The 18678-nt window shown below is 42.5% G+C and overlaps 1 protein-coding gene across 1 annotated transcript; it reads right to left on the bottom strand.

The window, feature by feature from the left end:
- Nucleotides 1–4246: 4246 nt before the first annotated feature.
- On the bottom strand, nucleotides 4247–15117 carry Cabp5 (calcium binding protein 5). Its single transcript, XM_006998136.4, has 6 exons — nucleotides 14980–15117; nucleotides 12681–12711; nucleotides 12055–12198; nucleotides 9893–10002; nucleotides 8024–8171; nucleotides 4247–5621 (listed from the first exon to the last, which is right to left on the bottom strand). The coding sequence occupies exons 1-6, from the start codon at nucleotides 15040–15042 to the stop codon at nucleotides 5596–5598; spliced, it is 522 nt and encodes a 173-aa protein (XP_006998198.1). The 5' UTR covers nucleotides 15043–15117; the 3' UTR covers nucleotides 4247–5595.
- Between the last annotated feature and the right edge of the window lie 3561 nt (nucleotides 15118–18678).

Raw genomic sequence — 18678 nt, 5'->3', positions numbered from 1 at the left:
GGATTTCATTTTTTTTAAGTTGGTGAGACAAAGACCTAGTGCTCTGTATTACCATGAATATCTGACACCTTATTTCCTGTGTTAAACCCATCTGAGACAAAGTCTCCATCCCAAGACCCCTATTGGTCCAATGTTTCAGTTTCAGTATTTAACATTCTGCTTCAAGTGGATATTTTGTGTCAGAAGCAGAAGGAAAGTATGGTATAAACACAAAAGCCTGAACTCAACTGTTTGAATAAAGCATATGGTAGACATGGGGGTCTTAGTGTGTGGAGGGGTATCTAAATGTATAGTAATATGTGTATTCAGGTACCCACAGAAGGCAGAAGGAGGTGTCTAATTTCCTGGAGATGGAGATAAAGGCAGCTGTGAGCTGTACAACATGGATGCTAGAAACATAGCCTGGATCCTCTAGAAGAACAGTCAATGCTCTTAAAGGCTGAACAATCTCTCTAGCCCTCATGTCAGTGAGTCTTCTACAGTTACTTTTCCTGTCCTGTGGCAGAATAGCCAACAGTAACCACTTAAAAGAGGAAGGGTTTCTCTTCTGGCCTGCAGGCCGAACACTCACTGTATACATAATAAATAAATAAATCTTTAAAAAAAATTAAACTTAAAAAAAAATGGAGGCAAAATTTATTTAAAAAAAAAAAGAGGAAGGGTTTATCTTAGCTCATGTTTTTAGGGAATATTAGTCCAATACAGTGGGAAAGGCATGGCAGTTGGAGCATCTTCATATGTAGTGGCAGGAGCTTACAACTGCTGCTTCTCACATCTTGTTGCATCAGAAAACAGAGAGCTCAGGCTGGCACCAAAAAGAATGTATAACATTCAAGACCCACATCTAGCTATCAGTAGGCTAAGACCCATTTCTCCAAGGTTCCACAACCTTGTCATTCGCTGAGGACTAAGTATTCAATCACTTGAGCCTGTGCAAGGCATTTCTCACTCAAAGAGATCAGACTCTTGGTCCAAGAATTCTTAGATGTCCCTGAAGGTTAGTCTTTCTTTCTAGAAACTCAAAGATTGGTGCAAATGACTGGTCTCATGGCATGGGTCTCAGGTTGGACCAGTCATTGGTTGGCCACTCCCACAATCTCTGCACCACCCTTACCCCAGCACCTCCCATAGGCGGGACAGACTGTAGGTCAAAGACTGTGTTGCTGGTTGGTGTTCCAATCCCTCCACTAGAAGTCTTGCCTAGTCACAGAAGATGGCCAGTTCAGGCTATGTATTCATTGTTGCTAGGGGTCTTATCTGGGGTCATCCTTGCAGACTCCTGGGAGTTTCCCTTACACTAGGTTTCCATCTGACCCTGAAATGCACCCCCTTTCCAGTCATCTCTTCCAGTACTCTCCCCCTCCACTCACCTTCTCAACCCCACCCCTCATGTTCCCATAACTACCCGCCCCCAGTCCATCCATGAGATATCTTCTATTTCCCCTTCCCAGGGAGATCCAGGAGTCTCTCACAACCTTGGGCCCTCCTTGTTACCTAGCCTCTCTGGGTCTGTAGATTGCAGATGGTTATCCTTTACTTTAGAGCTAATATCCACTTATATGTAAGTAAATACTACGTTTGTCTTTCTGGGTCTGGGTTACCTCACTCAGGAAGATTTTTCTTCTAGTTCTATCCATTTCCAAAACATATACAGAACTCAAGAAACTGGACATCAAAAAATAATAATAACCTAATTAAAAACTGGGGTACAGATCTAAACAGAAAATCCCCAACAAAAGAATCTCAAGTGGCTGAGAAACATATTAAAAAAAAAGGATCAACATCCTTAGCCATTAGAGAAATGTAAATCAAAACAACTCTGAGATTCCATCTTACACCTGTCAGAATGGCTAAGATCAAAATCACAAGCAACAGCTCATGCTGTTGAGGATATGAAACAAAAGAACACTCTTCCATTGCTGGTGGAAGTGCAAACTTGTACAGCTACTTTGGAAATCAATATGATGGTTTCTCAGAAAATTGGGAATCAATCTGCCTCAAGACCCAGATATACCAACCAGTCTTGGGCATAAACTCAAAGGATGCTCAATCATACCACAGGGACACTTGCTCAACTATGTTTATAGTAGCTTTATTCATAATAGCCAGAACCTGGAAACAACCTAGATATCTCTCAACTGAAGAATGGATAAGTAAAATGTGGTATATTTACATAATAAAGACTTTCTGTTGGCTTAAACCCATGTCTGAGCAATCTTTTCTGCTGGATACCCCACAATATTAAGGCTTTTCTTTTCTTTCCTTCTCTGCCTGTGTTCCTTCATCACACCATCCTCACTCACTGTGGTGGTTTGAATAAGAATGGCCCTCATAGGCTAATATAGCTGAATACGTAGTCATCAAGGAATGACATTATTTGAAAGAATTAGGTGTGGCCTTGTTGGAGGAAGTGTGACACTGGAGGTGGGCTTTAAGATTTCAAAAAGCCCAGAGTTTCTTTCTTCCTGCTGCCTGTGGATCTGGATGTAAAACTCTCAGCTACTTCTCCAGTACCTTGTCTGCCTGCATGCCACCATACTCTCTGATAAACCTCTGAAACTGCAAGCAAGCCCCAATTAAATGCTTTCTTTTATAAGTGTTGCCATGGTCATGGTGTCTCTTCGCAGCAATAGAACACTAAGAAACTCACCAAGCCTATGAGCCTTGACTTTAGCCAAGCAGTCTACCCTCATCTCCCTACACCTTCCCACTTTGCTGCATCCCCCTCTGTTAAAGGCTGAAGTGCCCTTGTGATGGAAATGGAATCAGGCTGGGCAGATCCCTCTTAAGAAAGGAACTTTGTCCAATTGTCCTGGCTGCAGAGTCATCAGTGGCCAGCCCAAGTTAGAAGTAGCCTCAGCTCCAAGTGGCCTCCCACCCCCCAGGCTCATGTCCATCTCAGTTGACAGAGTAGGAGTGAATGAGGCCAGATTTCAGGTGTTGCAGTTCAAGTGAAACAACTCCATAGGGCTGTGTCCAAAGCTCGGTTTCTTCTGCTTGATCCCACCCCTTTCACTTTCCTTCACAGGGTTGATTCTCTTGCAGTGAATCTCCTGCCAGTTCATGTTGACCCTCATACAGAGAAAACACTTGGAAAACCTAAACTGAGACATACCATCTTCAATGAGCTCTCTTCTCTTGCCATTCTAATTAAGCTATTCTTTATTCTTCCCAAATTTCATCTGTGTGTGTTATTTTGTTTTTTATCTTAAAAAAATACATCTTATTCTTTGATAGCTTCAAACATTTATTCAGTGTATATTGATCATATCAATATACCACTACCTCCCTCTAACTCTCCCTAGTGACCCCACCCCATTCCCTTATCAACGCCATGTCCTCTTTTTATTATAATTAATAACCCTCTGAGTCTAATTAATGCTGTCCATGCATCAGTGGTTTTGCCCAGCAGTGGACACTGAATTCTACAATACTGATCTGCTAACAGCAGGACAGTTATGGGGGTAACCTACTGCCTACTGATTGGCTATGAAGCCTGCATCATGAGAAAGAATTCATGCCTGGGTACTGTAAACCTGGTCAAAAGCCTGTGGTTATAGAAATCATAGGCCATGGAAGGAAACCCGTTGTTTCACAAAATGGTTATTCTGTCAAACTGCATTCTAAATATTTGTAGATATAAATAGATTTGTGGTTTTTTTCAGAGCTATTTTTTTTTACTCTGATCAGAGAAACTACTTCATGCTGTGGGTAATGATTAATACAGAAACCAAAGTGCCAAGTATAACTAACACTGAGTGCTCAACTGTGGACAAGCCATCTATATCAATCTCCCACCAAAGCTCAGGTAATATAATGGAAGGGAAGGGCTGAAAAATTTTAAGAGTTGGTGGATGGGGAGGAAAGCTGTAAAATGCTGATTTCTGGGCACAGGCAGGCTGTGGGCTTCATCAACTCATAGTAGCAATAGTTACCTGCACAAGATCAATTAAGTCAAAACTCCATCACAGATGGAGGCAGGGCCACTAAGTCTCCACCCCTATTAGAAGAGTGATTGGCTGTTTCAAATGGGATAATCACTCTCTTTGAGTGACACGGCCACTGGTAGGCTGCACATGTCCCAGTAGATATAATCATCCCACTTTCTCACTTTACCTCCCTCCAGATCATCATTCCCAAGAAAGCCAAGACCATATCTTCAATCTTCATTTTTTAATGTCTATAGATGTTTTGCCTGCACATATGTGTGTGCACCACATGCATGCAGTTCTCACAGAAGCCAGAAAGGGAGCCAGATACCCTGAAATTGACATTACAGATGGTTATAAGCCACCATGTGTGTGCTGAGAATCAAACCTGAGTCCTCTGGAAGAACAGCAGCCAGTACTCGTAACTGCAGAGCCATCTTTCAAGACCCATAGTTGAGTGTTAAGAATCCTCGTTTAGGATTTCCTGAGTATTAACATGCTTTCCTCTGGGTTGAAATGTTTCAATTCAGAGAAAACTACTACACAAATACTAAAAGGAAAAAATGCTAAAATAAATTCAAGTGGTCCCCAGAGAGTAACATAAACAGAGAAACCACAGGCAAGAGGATAAGACATATATTATTCTTCTACTTTTACTTTATTTCAGTCATATACATTGAGGCTATTGGGTCATAGATCAGATAACATATTCTATAGTTCTACCTAATGGACTTCAAAGCAAGAAAAGTTGGGAGGAAGGCATGACAAGAATTCATTATCTTGAGTGATAAAGTAGCTGAAGTGCCCAGATCCATGTGAGTATGTGAGGGATGGAGTCCACAAACCACCTAAGGTAGAGACTCACCTGAAGCAGCCCAGGGCAGATCAGCACAGGGGCAGAGGGCCTCTGGGAAGGGCATTTCAGTCACCTGGCTGAGCTAGGGATTTGGGGGATTCTGTCTTCTCCTCCTACTCCCCCCAAGCTCAAGATATTTTGCAGGGGATTAGTTCCCCCCAGGGATCAGCCTGCTCTAAACCTTGATAATCCAGATTAGTGGTTTAGCTCAGTTCCCCTTGGTTATCTCACACTGGGACAGGGACATGGGTGTTTACAGGGGAGCAATGGACTGTGCTTCTGGGAAATTGGGAAAACTCAACCTTGAAGGCCTCCTTCCTGAGGCATTTCCAAGCTGAGACTTATCAGGATCCCCATTACAGCCCTGTGACTGGTGGGACACTCTCTTGCCAAGAGAAGGAAACAGGGTTGTTGTTAGAGGAGCCAGGAGGAAAGTAGGCTCGGTGTGGAACTTTTTGAAAGATTTTCTTTTCTTCCTGCAGGCTGTGAAAAAGTTCCCCACACCATCTTTTCCCAAGGGAAACATGGAAGGAGAATCTGCTGGGAAACAGAGAATTAGGGAAAGATGTCATAGCCCCTGGAATGTTTGAGTGGCAGCTGGGTCCTAATGCAATTCCTACTTATGGACACAGTCTTCCTTCTAAATCTGCTTCTATAGTTGTCTCTGCTCCCCAAAAGCAAAGCAACTGTTTGCAGTTACACCCAAGTCCATACCATGGCAAGTCCACTCCCACCCTCCACCCTTCAAGGGCTCCTGGGAATCCAGTCTCATGTTGACAAGGCAGTGTGTGTCTGGAGCTTATTACCTCTTCAACGAGACATCATCTTCACAAACTCTGAAAAAGAAAATTTCCTGTGAAGCTCCTCTTAGTAAAAGCAACTGGAGTTACTTTGGGGAGATTTTCCTGTATTGTAGTTAGTGACATCCATCTTTAGGAAATGACTTGAATTCTCTCTGACACACTGTCCATAAAAATCATACTAAGTGCTTATAAATAAAAATTATTAGTTTCATTTATTTCATCTTTTATTGAAATTTATTTCATATATGATATTTATGTCATCTTTTCTTTTTCTTGTGTGTGTGTGGTATATGCATGTATGTCCAGGTGCATGTGCACCCACACATGTACATGGGGACACTAGGGGAGGGTGCCCAGTGTCCTCCTCTAATGCTCCACATCTCATTCCCTTGAAAATGGGTCCCTCCCCAAACCTGGGCCTCACTAGTTATCGTTGTTGTTTTAATGTGCATTGGTATTTTGCCTACATGGATGCCTGTGTACCACATGCATACAGTGCCCAGAAGATCTCACTGGAAGTGGAGTTGTGAACTGCCATGAGTTCTGGATTCTCTGGAAAAGCAGCTAACACTCTTGACCACTGAGCCATCTCTCCAGACTCACCTCACCAATTCTTTGTTAAGCTGATAGCCAAGGAACTGCAGTGAACCTCTGATCTCCACCACTATCCCCCACCAGTTACAGCCATGGGGCCACGCCTGAACATTTTTTTTCACATAGGTACTAGGTATCCAAACTCAGGTCCTCATGCTTGGGCAGCAAAAGCTCTTACCCACTGGGCTATATGTCTAGCCTTCGTTCCATATTTCAACCCTCCTGGTGCCATCTTAGAGAAAAGAAATAGAGGCTAGTAAGGGACACTGGCTTGTTCAAGATCAAGTAGACAGTGAATAGAATGCCCTGAATGAACAGATTCCCCATTACTTTGTCTAGATGTAATGTCAGATGAATTTGCTGGCTCCACCACATCTTGAGGTCATCTTATCCTTCCCTTGCTTGTAGTTGGCCTATAAATCTGATAGCCACACCTCCACCTCTTCCCCATTTTCACTGATGCACAAAGTATATCTGAGACCGATAAGATCCAGTGGGTACCCAACAAATGTACTAAGTTTTCATTTGGGGACTTGTAGAGCAGACATGGCTTTTCAAAGACCCCTCTGAATGGCTGGGGAACTGGATCCATGAGTAAGAGTGTTGGTTGCAAAAGCATGAATAGCTCAGTTTGAATCCCTGGTACTCACATTAAAATTTCCAGTGTGCACCTGTAACCATAGTGCTGTGGGAGGTGAAAAGAGGAGGATTGCTGGATCTTGCAAGTTACCAGCCTAGCTTCAGATTCAGAGACAGCCTTGTCTAGAGGGAATAAAGTGGATAGTGATAGAGATGGACACCCAATACCCTCCTCTGATCTCTGTGAGTGTACATACACACACATATTGTACATTTGCCTCACACACAAACACCAGCAAAAGGAAGGGGTGGGTGGAAGATCCTCAGCTGTTCTGCAGCATGGAAACGAACATAAGATACATTCCATGGAAAAGAACAAAAAGGCCTGTCAGGTTTAATGTACGCAGGCAAGGGAAAGGGGAGATTGGCATGTGTCTTTGAAGGATGTCTTAGAAGTGCAACAAGTGGACAGGAAGTGAGTAACAAAGTAAGAGAAGTTAAAGGTTAAGCAATAGGGGGCTGGAGAGATAGCTCAGAGGTTAAGAGCACTGACTGCTCTTCTAGAGGTCCTGAGTTCAATTCCCAGCAACCACATGGTGGCTCACAACCATCTGTAATGAGATCTGGCACCCTTTTCTGTATATATAATAAATAAATAAATCTTAAAAAAAAAAGGTTAAGCAATAGGAAACACATTTCCCCAGGGCATACCAATTCACAGCACAGTTACAGAAGACAGGACTGGGTGAGCTGAAGAGTCATTGCCTTGGAGAACAGACTACACATTTTGGCCCCATGCCTGAAGGCAATAGCTAGATGCTGAGTACTTTAAACCAGAGAATATCACAATTTAAACTTGATGTAGCCAACGTATGCCTCCCTCAGATATGATCCCACAGTGTACTAGTTTATAGTTATTATCAATTTGACACAATTTAGAGTTGTCTAGGAAGAGGAAAACTCAACTGAAGAACTGCCACAATCAGACTGGCCTGAGAGCATAAATATGGGGCATTGTTTCGTGGCTAACTGATGCAAGAGGTCCCAGTCCACTGTGGGCAACACCATTCTGTGGGCAGGCGGTTTCTGCATGAGAAAGTTATCTGAGCAAAGGCCAATGAGTGAGCCACTTTATCACAGCAAGAGAAATAAAACTAGAACATTCAAATGCAAACTTGGAGAGCTATAAGGAGTGGGTGACTTGGAGAACCACATGGGGAAGGAACAGATGTAGATTCCTGGATTTCTGCCCAGTGTATTACCTTCAAAGTCAACAGTGCCATCTCCATTGATGTCAGCCTCCTGTACCACTTCAGAAATCTCCCGGGGTGTGAGCTTCTCCCCCAGCAGCCTCTGCATGGCCTGCTGCAGCTCTGCCAATGTGATCTCCCCATCTCCATTGGCATCAAACTAAACAGAAGCAATGAGGCTAGATTAGCTTCAGTGGTGATTACAGCCTCAGGGAAGGTCAGGGTTCCAAGTCATTCACTGGAGGTTAAGAACCAAGCTAAGTACTGAAGACATGTCATCCACTGGAATGTTAGCTCCTCCAGTATAGGGCTTCTTTTAAATTTGCATCTACATTATTTTTAACATATTTATTAAGGGTGTAACTGATATACAAAAAGCTCTGTATGTATAATGCACACAACTGGATGAGTGTAGACATCTGCATAGATTCATGAAATCTGTCACAACTAGTATGACAGATTTATCCATCACGGCCAGGAGCTTCCTTGTTCTTCTTAGCTTTTGTTTGTTTTCCATGTCTTTAAACAAATTATTACATTTATTTGCTTATTTATTTGTTTTATTATGTGTATGTGTATGTGTGGACACATGCATGCCATGGTGCACCTGTGAAGGTCAGAGGACAATTTGCAGGAGTTGTTGCTCTCTTTCCATTATGTGAGTCCTGGGGATTGAACTCAGATCATCAGGCTTGGCAGTAAGTGCTTTTACCCACTGAATTATCTTACTCACCCCAAGCTTTTTATTATTATCATATATCACTATATTTTTATAGATTATTATGAGTATTATATTATTATAAATATTTAGTAGAATATATTATTTATTCTTTGACAATTTCATTCAGCCATGAAGAAAATTTTAATTATGACATTTGCAAGATGGATGGTCCTGAAAACAACTGTGTTAAACAAAATAAGCCAGAAAGACAAAAATCAGATGTTCTCTCTCATACATGGAACATAGATTTAAATCTGAGTATGTATATGTATGCATGTGTGTGTCATGAAACTAGAAAGCAGACTATGAGAAGGGAAGAAGAAATGGGAGGAGAAAGAGGGAAGGAGAAAACAGAATACATGTGACATGAAAGCCAAAGAAGGGCCAAGGCCTTGCACACATTAAAGCAGTGTTCTACTGCAAAACCATGTTCCCAGCCCCTCACTGTGGGATTCTAGGCAGGGGTTCTACCACTGAGCCACACCCTAGCCCCTCACTGGGGGATTCTAGGCAGGGGTTCTACCACTGAGCCACACCCCAGCCCCTTACTGGGGGATTCTAGGCAGGGGCTCTACCACTGAGCCATGCCCCAGCCCCTTACTGGGGGATTCTAGGCAGGGACTCTACCACTGAGCCACACCCCAGCCCCTCACTAGGGGATTCTAGGCAGGTGCTTTGCCACTGATCCATGCCACCAAATCCTAGAAACTTTATCTGTTTCTTGTTATATCTAGCACTAAGACTTGCCTCCCTTCCACAAACATCTTCCTGTCCAACAACCTCTGTACTAGAAGCTTCCTTCCATAGAACAGCTCTGCCCTTTTGAAAATATCAAACTCTTAGATTCTTCCTTCCGTCACAGAAACCAAGATTAGAGGTTCCAGTATTTACCTTGGGAAACATGGGTATCATTTGCAATCCTTGATTCTCAGTTTCTTCATGCATACAATGGGAATAGATGTGTGCTTATCCCTAATACTGTATGTACGGGTCAAAAAAAATGCATATTGCCAGGTGTTTGGAATATGTAGTTCTCCTTTCCTCTGTATCTAATCCCAACTAGTTGATTTAAATGAGCACTGCCATGGTGTGGACTAATAAAACTAGCTCCTTGAGGTCTCCCTCACCCCACTGTCAGCATTATGGAGTTTTTAACTCACCTCCTTGAAGGCATCTCGCATCTCCTGGACACCAATCATCCCTGCTGTCTCTGCAAGCAATTTGGGGGTCATCAGCTCTACAAAGTCTTCAAAGTCTACACGGCCACCAACTGAGGAAGATGGAGCATGGTTAGCAATGATTCCACAGGTTCTGAGCTTCTATCCCTGCACTACTTTCCCATTTAACTCAGAAATAGGTCAACTCCCATCTTCTTGTATGCTAAGGGTTTTCTTTGAGTCTCTTCCTTTTCTCAGACAAGTCAAGCCCTCAGGTTGCTCTAATGTGAATGAACTTATTAAACAAAGGATATAGGTATAACTGGGTTATCTTCAGCAATTCTCCTTAATTTATTTTTCATTTTAAACTCTGTGTGCATGTGTGTGTGTGTGTGTGTGTGTGTGTGTGTGTGTGTGTGTGTGTGTGTGCAGTGCCCACAGAGGCCAGAAGAGGGCATCAGATTCTCCTGCAGGTGGCATTACAGATGGCTATGAGCTCCCCAACATGGGTGTTGGGATATAAACTCAGGGCCTCTATAAGAATAGTTGATACTCTTAACCACAGAGTGATCTGTCCAGACGTACACAGCAAATTTCTTACTGGCTTAAGGCTTATTCATCCACCATCTATAGATCAATAGAAGAAATGTAGATTTAAATGTGGACCAGTCTCTTCCAAGTTTGATGACAGCCATCCATTGCATCCACTGAAATCTGGTGCTAGGGTATCCATGGTGTATCAAAGCATGTTGATGTTCAAGACCCTATCATAAGTGGTATTATATGTGTAATAATATGTGTATACTGTACATGCAGTCTCACATGTGATCTAGTCACCTCTAGACTATCCATTATCTGCTACACTCAAATGCTCTGTGAATAACAGCTGTGCTGTATTGTTTACGTAACAGAATAGCAGAAAGTCCTTACATGTTTAGTGTAGATACAGCTCCTTTCTAAATATTTTCTGTTGGCACTTGTTTGAACCTACAGATATGGAACCAGCATACAGGGGCCTAACTTCTATTATGACATGGAATTTAATCTTGTTAACTCAGATCCATGCCCAGGAGCCAACTTAATTCTGGATTCAATCACAGAATCAACCTAGGTTTGCATTTAATGATGCATTGCTGAGCAATGCTACTTACTCAGTGACACTGGATCCAAGTCCAGGTGTATGTTCAGTGTCCATCAAGCTCAACACCAAGCTACTCTACTGATAAGAACCTACATACAATAAGGGCTCATTGGGGAATATGACCTTTCCCACAGTGGCTCCCTTTCTACAATACAATAAATAAGTAAGCCATGATCATATCTTTACTTGATAGATCAGGAAAGTGAAAACCAGGAATAGTCCAGAAATATTCCACTGTTCAAAATGGCCAAAATGAGTAAATAATGAAAATGGGACTTGTGGGCCAGGAAGATGGCTTATCAGGTAAAAATTATTTGCTGCCCAGCTTGATGGCATTGAGTTTGATCCCCAAGACTCCCGTGGTGAAAGGACAGAGCTGACTCCTGAAAACTGTACCCTACCACACAGATGTTGTAGCATCCGCATGTGCCCCTTCTTCTATTAACACACAAAATATATAAATGCAATTTAAAATTTTTAAGTGGGAAGCTGGACAGGCTCAGATATTAAGAGCACAGTCTGCTCCTACAGAGGACCTGGGTTTAGTTTTCAGAACCCACATGGTAGCTCACGACCATATGTAACCCCAGTTCCAGGGAATCTGACACCTTCTTCTGGCTTCTGCAGGTGCACAGACATACATACAGGCAAAACACTCATATACATTTTTTTTTAAATCTTTAACATTTTGAGTCATAAAAGGTGTAACCGGTATCTAGATCCATCTTTAAAAGTCTTTTTTTTCTTTTTTTGACTCATTTATTAACATTATATTTATTTATAATTTTTTTAATTTTATAATTTAATTTTACATATCAGCCACGGATTCCCTTGTTCTCCCCCCTCCCGGCCCCCTAAAAGTCCTTTTTCTAACCAGTTCAAATGCAGCACAGTCCGAGCTGCTTTCTGGCAGACAGCTCTTTCCCCTGGACCACCTTCCTATTTAAAGTGCTACTGTCAACCTGAACACCTTCCTAATTCCCACCCTGTCCTAACTCCGGGCATGCCCCCGACCCGTCCTCACGGTTCATGCGGATTTGCTGGCCCAACTCAGTCAACTCCATCTCCGTAGGCATGTAACCCATCGTCCTCATGAGATTGCCCAAATCCTTGTAAGAGATGAACCCATCTCGGTCCTTGTCAAATTCAAGAAATGCTTCCCGGAGCTCTAAAAATTAAGAGAGAAGAGCTGTAGAGCAACTTGAAACAGCCAGTATCTAAGACTGGTATCCCTTGAAACTATCAATAAGACACAACTAGAGATTTTATGAAGAATACATTTAATGAACTAAATGACTCATTTTAAAAAAAAAAAGCAAGGATATATAAAATGTGCTAGTGAGAAGATGACCCCCCAAGAGCACTGAAGTCCTCAGACTCTTGAGTGAACTTACAAGAGATCTCAAAACCAACCAAAGAAAAATAGTAACATTTTTTAAATCTAAAACTTGCATCATTTCTTTGTTCCTCAGACCCATGCAAATGAGACAGACACCCTGTTAACAGAGCCTAAAATGACAGAGAATGAGCTATGCAAATTACATTTAGCAGGAGGAGGGAAAGGAATCCTCACATGAAAGAATTTACAAAAGTGGAGGAGGGGGCAGCAATGAGGGGCTAACATGGGAGGGCATCTAAGCAAGGACTTACCATCAATCTCGTCCTGTCCCAGTGGTCTCTCCTGAAAGGAACACAAGGAGAGGAGATTGGAAAAGTCCCACTTCCCCAAACAAGCCCATTGTTTATCAAGCTTCCTGGTCCCTCACACTCTTTAATTTCATCTTCCTCCTTCCATCTCCACCTCCCATCCCCAGCTCTTCTCTGACCACCCTTTTCTCCCTTCCCCTCTCATTTCCTGTCTCCCATCCTTGAATCTTCATCTCTGATGGTCTGTCCTAAATATGAGGGAGCTAGAACCTCTTCTCCAGATGAAGAAAGTGCAGTATGTCTCATCTACTGTGGTCAGAGCCCTTCCATTGTATTTAAACCTCAGAACCATGTCACTGAGGTAGAGTCAAGTATTCTCATCTTATCCAGGAGAAGCTGAAAAACAGAGACTAATGAGCCTACCAAAAGTCACACAGTTCATAAACAGAATATTCCCTTCTGAGGGAGAGATAAATCAATTAATCCTATTCTCCTTTTACTTATTTGCCTATTTATTTAATCATTGTGAAATGCAAGCACTTGTGAGGGGTCAGAGGACAATTTGAGGCAGTTAGTTCTTTCCTTCCACCATCCTGGGGATAGAATTCAGGTCATCAGACTTAGCAACAGGTGCCTTTACCTGCTGAGCATTCTCACTGGCCCTTATTCATTTGTTCTATTATTTATTCAGACAGAGTCTCATATAACTAGTAGCCAAGAATGACTCTGAACTTCTGATCCTCCTGCCTCCACCTCTCAGGCACTGGGATTACAAAAACATCCTAACACACCACTTTGTATGAAGCTAGGGATTGAACCCAGGGCCTCATATGTGCAAAGGTACACTCTGCCAGTTAAGATACATTCTCAGCCACTTTGTCCTTTTAAAAATGAATTTTTGTTAGCAAAAAAACAGGTTTACATTGTCACACATCTATATCATTGTTCTTTGCTGTTCTTGGCACCACAACTACATCTAGCACATATTCCTCTCTTCCCAGTCCCATCTCTTCCCTGAAGTAATACCCTCTTCTACTTTTATGACACATATACTCCTTTGAGATCATTCAGAGGTCAGACACAGGGCTGGGGCTAGGATGGAGGACTCCTGACTCCCATGCCAAATTCTTTCTCCTACATCCCACTGACTCCAGAACCGCCATGCTCATTCCCAGTGTGAACATCCCCTTGTGTGAAACAAGTGTTCAGGGTGGTTCGTGAAGAACGTTCAGTGTCAGTCTCCCATCTGAGAATTACTGGTCATGGTTCCCTACTCGTGAGTACACCTGAGGGTAGGCTCGGTTAGCAGGCATAGTGCCTCGGAATTTACTCCTTATCAACCATGCAATTTGAGACCTCCTCACTTTGGACTCTCTTCCTCTTTTCTTCCCAAGTAATCTCTTACCTTCCTTCCTCTCTCCCTCCCCATCTTCCCTTCGCTTCCTTTCTCCTGTCTTCTCCTCCCTGCCCTGACCCACCGTGACCTGTGTCACCTTCTCTTCTCTTCCCTTCCATCTTCTCCTCTTCCCTCTCTATCCTCTCCTTTTTTTTCTTCCCCTTTCTGGTGATTTTAAAGCCTTACAATGAAGACCATGTTCCTAAGAATCAAACAAGATTGAATAAGTAAATGAATAAGTACATGAATAAATAAATAAGTAAATAAATAAATAAAATTGTGACACTCATTAACTCTATAGACTTAAAGTAAGATACTTCGTGATTTAATGGTCTCAGTGTGCTCCCTTGTAAAACAGGAATGAAATTATACCCAACCTCGTATGCTGATCTAAGGACTGAATGCCATTATCAGGCATGTAAACTATTTTGCACAGGATGAGGCACACAGCAAGACTCAATAAGCAGTAGCTGTTGTTAATACCACCATCAGCATCATCAACACCATCACCACCATCATCATCAGACGCAGCAGCACCACCACCATTATCACCATTGTCATGATCATCACCACCACCTTCACCATCAACATTGTCATCACCAGCAGCAGCAGCAGCGGCACCATTACCGTCATCACCACCATCACTGTACGATTTCCCATATAAAACAATGATGTTATCAACAATGGCTCCATCCCATCTCCCTTTTACATTTCTCTCACTCCACCATCCCCCTTTGCTCCCGACTTCCGACCCCTGTGCCCACACAGTGCTACCTGAGCTCAGTTCATGCTCTGCTCTCTTCACCAGCTCCCCTTGTGGCTCAGCACTTGCATACTCCTCCCTTTTCCCCATGCCCCAGGACCCTTTGCTCTTCCCACAACCTTTCTGCATCATCCCCACCTCACCCGCTGCTTCTCAGCAATGCCTTTCCTCAAAAAGATGCAGGCAGGGCCCATGGGAAACTGCATGGGGGCAGGTAGAGTTCACCAAGCTCTGATGTCAAGATGGCCCCTCCTTCCTGCTCCCCTGAAGCAGGCAGCCCAGCTTCCTGATTGTCTCAATCCTTTGCCAATTCTTCCTGCCTCTCTTGGCCTCTCCCTCAGTCCCTGTGACAGATCTGTGACAGCTCATGGGAAATCTCTAATCAGACAGTGGAGGGATAGCTCTTCCTACCTCCCCATCTGGCTGGAGTGAGATGGGAGGGGAGAGCTAGTGCGGGCCTCTGAAACTCTTTTATCCCCAGAATGGAATTGGATAGTACATTTTGATATGGGGATTAGACTGAAGCCTCCGCTCATTTGCTGTTCCAACAAGCATTTTGAACATTCATCTAAGCCTGACCTTTGGTGACTGAAAGATGGAAAGGATGGATGTGGTATTTCCTAAGTCAGTCGTGTGCTCAAAGGAGCAGGGTGCAAGAATCCTTGATACCAGAAGGTCATAGATCTTAAGGGGAGCCTACATACTGTTGTTTTGCTAAATAGATACGTTGCCAAACTGCCTTCCAAATATTTAGTGCTGCACTTGACCTTGACTAGAAAAGCTTCTCTCTTCAACAGGCAGCTGTTAATGCAGAGACAAGAGCTGGTCAAGTGCTGAGAATAAATGTTTGTTGAGTGTCCAGCCCTAAATAGGACATTGCTATCAACCCCTTCCTCAAGGCTCAGGAAACATTAAGGAGTAGTGGTGAGAGAATGTAAGCACCAAAGGATGAGAAAAGTACTGTGAAATACTGTCTTCTGGACATAGCATGGCCATTGCACTCATGCACTTACTGTACCTATGGTTACTTGCACAAGATCAAGTCAACAAGATCAGTTAGCAGTGGATTTTGAGACACACAGAGAGAAGGGAAGTGTTAAGAGGTGTCCAGCAGGAGTGGGAAGGGGAAATTTGGTGTGGATATGCTCATGATATATTGTATACATATAGGAAAATGCCAAAGAATACACAAAAATAAAAAAGGGATCAATTGACATGAGTTTTGTGTGACTTAATAAGACATAAATACATGTGTATTCTCCCTAAGATAAGGCAATAGCAATCAACCAAAGAAATTATTCCACCCAAGTCTCATTTGGTGAATCTCTGAGTTTATTGGTGCTGCCTACAGGAATATAAGCAATGGGTTATGACCCAGATGCAGCTGTATATCCAAAAAGCCCATCCCAGCATGGGTAATGATTTATGAATGCCACATGCTGAAAAATCCCTACACAACTTGCAAGCACTTCCACTGAAGAGTCCTCTCATCACTAGAAATTGCTTAAGACTTGTATAACCTTGGAGAGAAACCTTGTGAATCATGTAATGATCTGAGATGCCTTAGTCTTGTAAGATTCATGAGCTTCCTGAGACTCATAGGTTTGAAAGCTTTGTGAGTCTTATAGGCCTCCTTCCTCTTTCCAGAAGAAAATTGCTACACAACAAACACTAGGCTCTAAGAAGTGAATGTGCACAAGATGAAGAGCATGACACTCACTCATCCTCTACTCATCTTTTCCCTTGTTCCTTCTGGATGCCTCAGTAGACAGAGCATATCCTTTTCTATACATGGATTCCACTACTCTTCAAGGGGCCTTGTTTCCTTTCAGTGGATATAGTATTTGGATGTTACATCACAGCCACTGGAAGTCAAACTGGAACAGGTAGGTCACATAATATGGAGTGTCCCCACCTTCCCCAAAACTGAGGCATCTTATGCCAGAAAGCAAGAGATTGCTCAGACAGTCATGGAATATGCCAGAAGAACCTAGAATTCAGCACCATGGAATTCCATGAATGTGCTGGTAAATTTGAAAATAATGTGTAAATGTGAAAGTCTCTAGTGGGCATATCTTAAGTGATCAAAATGAATATCCTGACTAGTTTAACAAAACAGAATAATGTATCTCCTAATAAGACGCATAAAGGACAAAGTGGGATGGACTCAGAACACTTGCTCTGCAAGTGTAATCTCAGCACTAACACAAAAACTAGGCATGACCTTGTGAATGTTTATGAACACAGAGACAGGAAGATCACTGGAGCTTGCAGGTCACCAGTCTGGCTCTAAATTCCGTTGGTAGATCCTGTTTCAAAGGAATAAGGTGAATAATGATAATGCAGAATACCAGATGTCCACCTCTGGCCTCTGCAAGCATATGTGCAGGCACATGCTCCCATGCACACATATGAACAATTTTTTCTGCATGACACAGCATTCATCACTTTTATGATTTGCCTGAATTCAATCATAGCCAGCTATCAAAACTACTAAAGCAACTACTCTGAACCCTTCAAAACACCAAGGCCACAGAGTGGAGGAATGATTGAGAACCCAACTGAACTTGGAGGAGACCAAGAAGATATGGACATTGCAACACAGGATTCTGAGCCCAGACCTTTTAACCCAGATGTCAGTATTGTGACAACTGATCATTCACTGGCCATTTTTGGTATTCCTTGCCTCGTGTGTGCATCATGGCAACCTCTCCCTTCATGGTATCATAGCCCAGTACTTGTGTGCACATCTGTCTACATGTTCAAATTCTCCTCCTGTGAGGAAAATGTATTGCAGTCTTAGCGAACCAGCTCCAAGGCTGCACACAGGGCTTGCAAGGAATCCACAGTGTCATGAAGCTAAGACTTTTTTCTATCTGAGGGCTTTTAGGGAAGGAACCACATTCACACTTATTCTGATGGTCACTTTTCCTTATTCTCTCATGTTGTTCTCTATCTCTTTATTCTTCACAGATATATATATATATATATATATATATATATATATATATATATATTCAACAGACTCTTTCAAGTTGAATATAGGAGTTACATTTTTAAGGTCACATTCCATTCCTTAAGTAAATGATAAGAGACAGTCATCCCAACAACACACATGCAATAAATCTCAGCTTCCTAATTGGTGGGCTGTAATCTCACAGCTGCAGCTTTAAGGAAAGAACCAGTTATTTTTATTTATCTAGAGATAAATAAAGCTAAACTACTGAGGAGTTTAAGAAAAATAAGAAATTTGTGCATATATCCTATATTTTTGGGTGTTGTTTTGTTTTTGAGACAGGGTTTCTCTGTGTAGTTTTGGTGCCTATCCTGGATCTCACTCTGTAGACCAGGCTGGCCTCAAACTCACAGAGATCGCCTGGCTCTGCCTCCTGAGTTCTGGGATTAAAGGCGTGTGCCACCACTGCCCAGCTATCCTATATTTTTAAACTTGTAGACTAGGAGTGTTTACAGAGAGAAGTGCCATAAATGCTTTAGTTGGAACTCAGGTGTACCTTAATTTTCTTAATATGAGCTCACTTTGGCATTCTCCAAGACATAGTGACATTAAAAGTTTTTTAAGTTTTAAAATACTTTTTTTTTTGGTTTTTTTTTGTTTGTTTGTTTGTTTTTGGTTTTTCGAGACAGGGTTTCTCTGTGTAGCTTTGCACCTTTCCTGGAACACACTTGGTAGCCCAGGCTGGCCTCGAACTCACAGAGATCCACCTGGCTCTGCCTCCCGAGTGCTGGAATTAAAGGTGTGCGCCATTCTTCTGTCCTGCATGTAACTTCTAATTATCTAAAAACATCCACAGCCCACATTATGGGCTATACAGTCAAGCTAT

Source organism: Peromyscus maniculatus, chromosome 1 (genome assembly GCF_049852395.1).
Source record: "Peromyscus maniculatus bairdii isolate BWxNUB_F1_BW_parent chromosome 1, HU_Pman_BW_mat_3.1, whole genome shotgun sequence".
Taxonomy (NCBI): Eukaryota; Metazoa; Chordata; class Mammalia; order Rodentia; family Cricetidae; genus Peromyscus; species Peromyscus maniculatus.
Note: the sequence above shows the minus strand (reverse complement) of the source record. Positions and strands in the feature narration are given on the sequence as shown.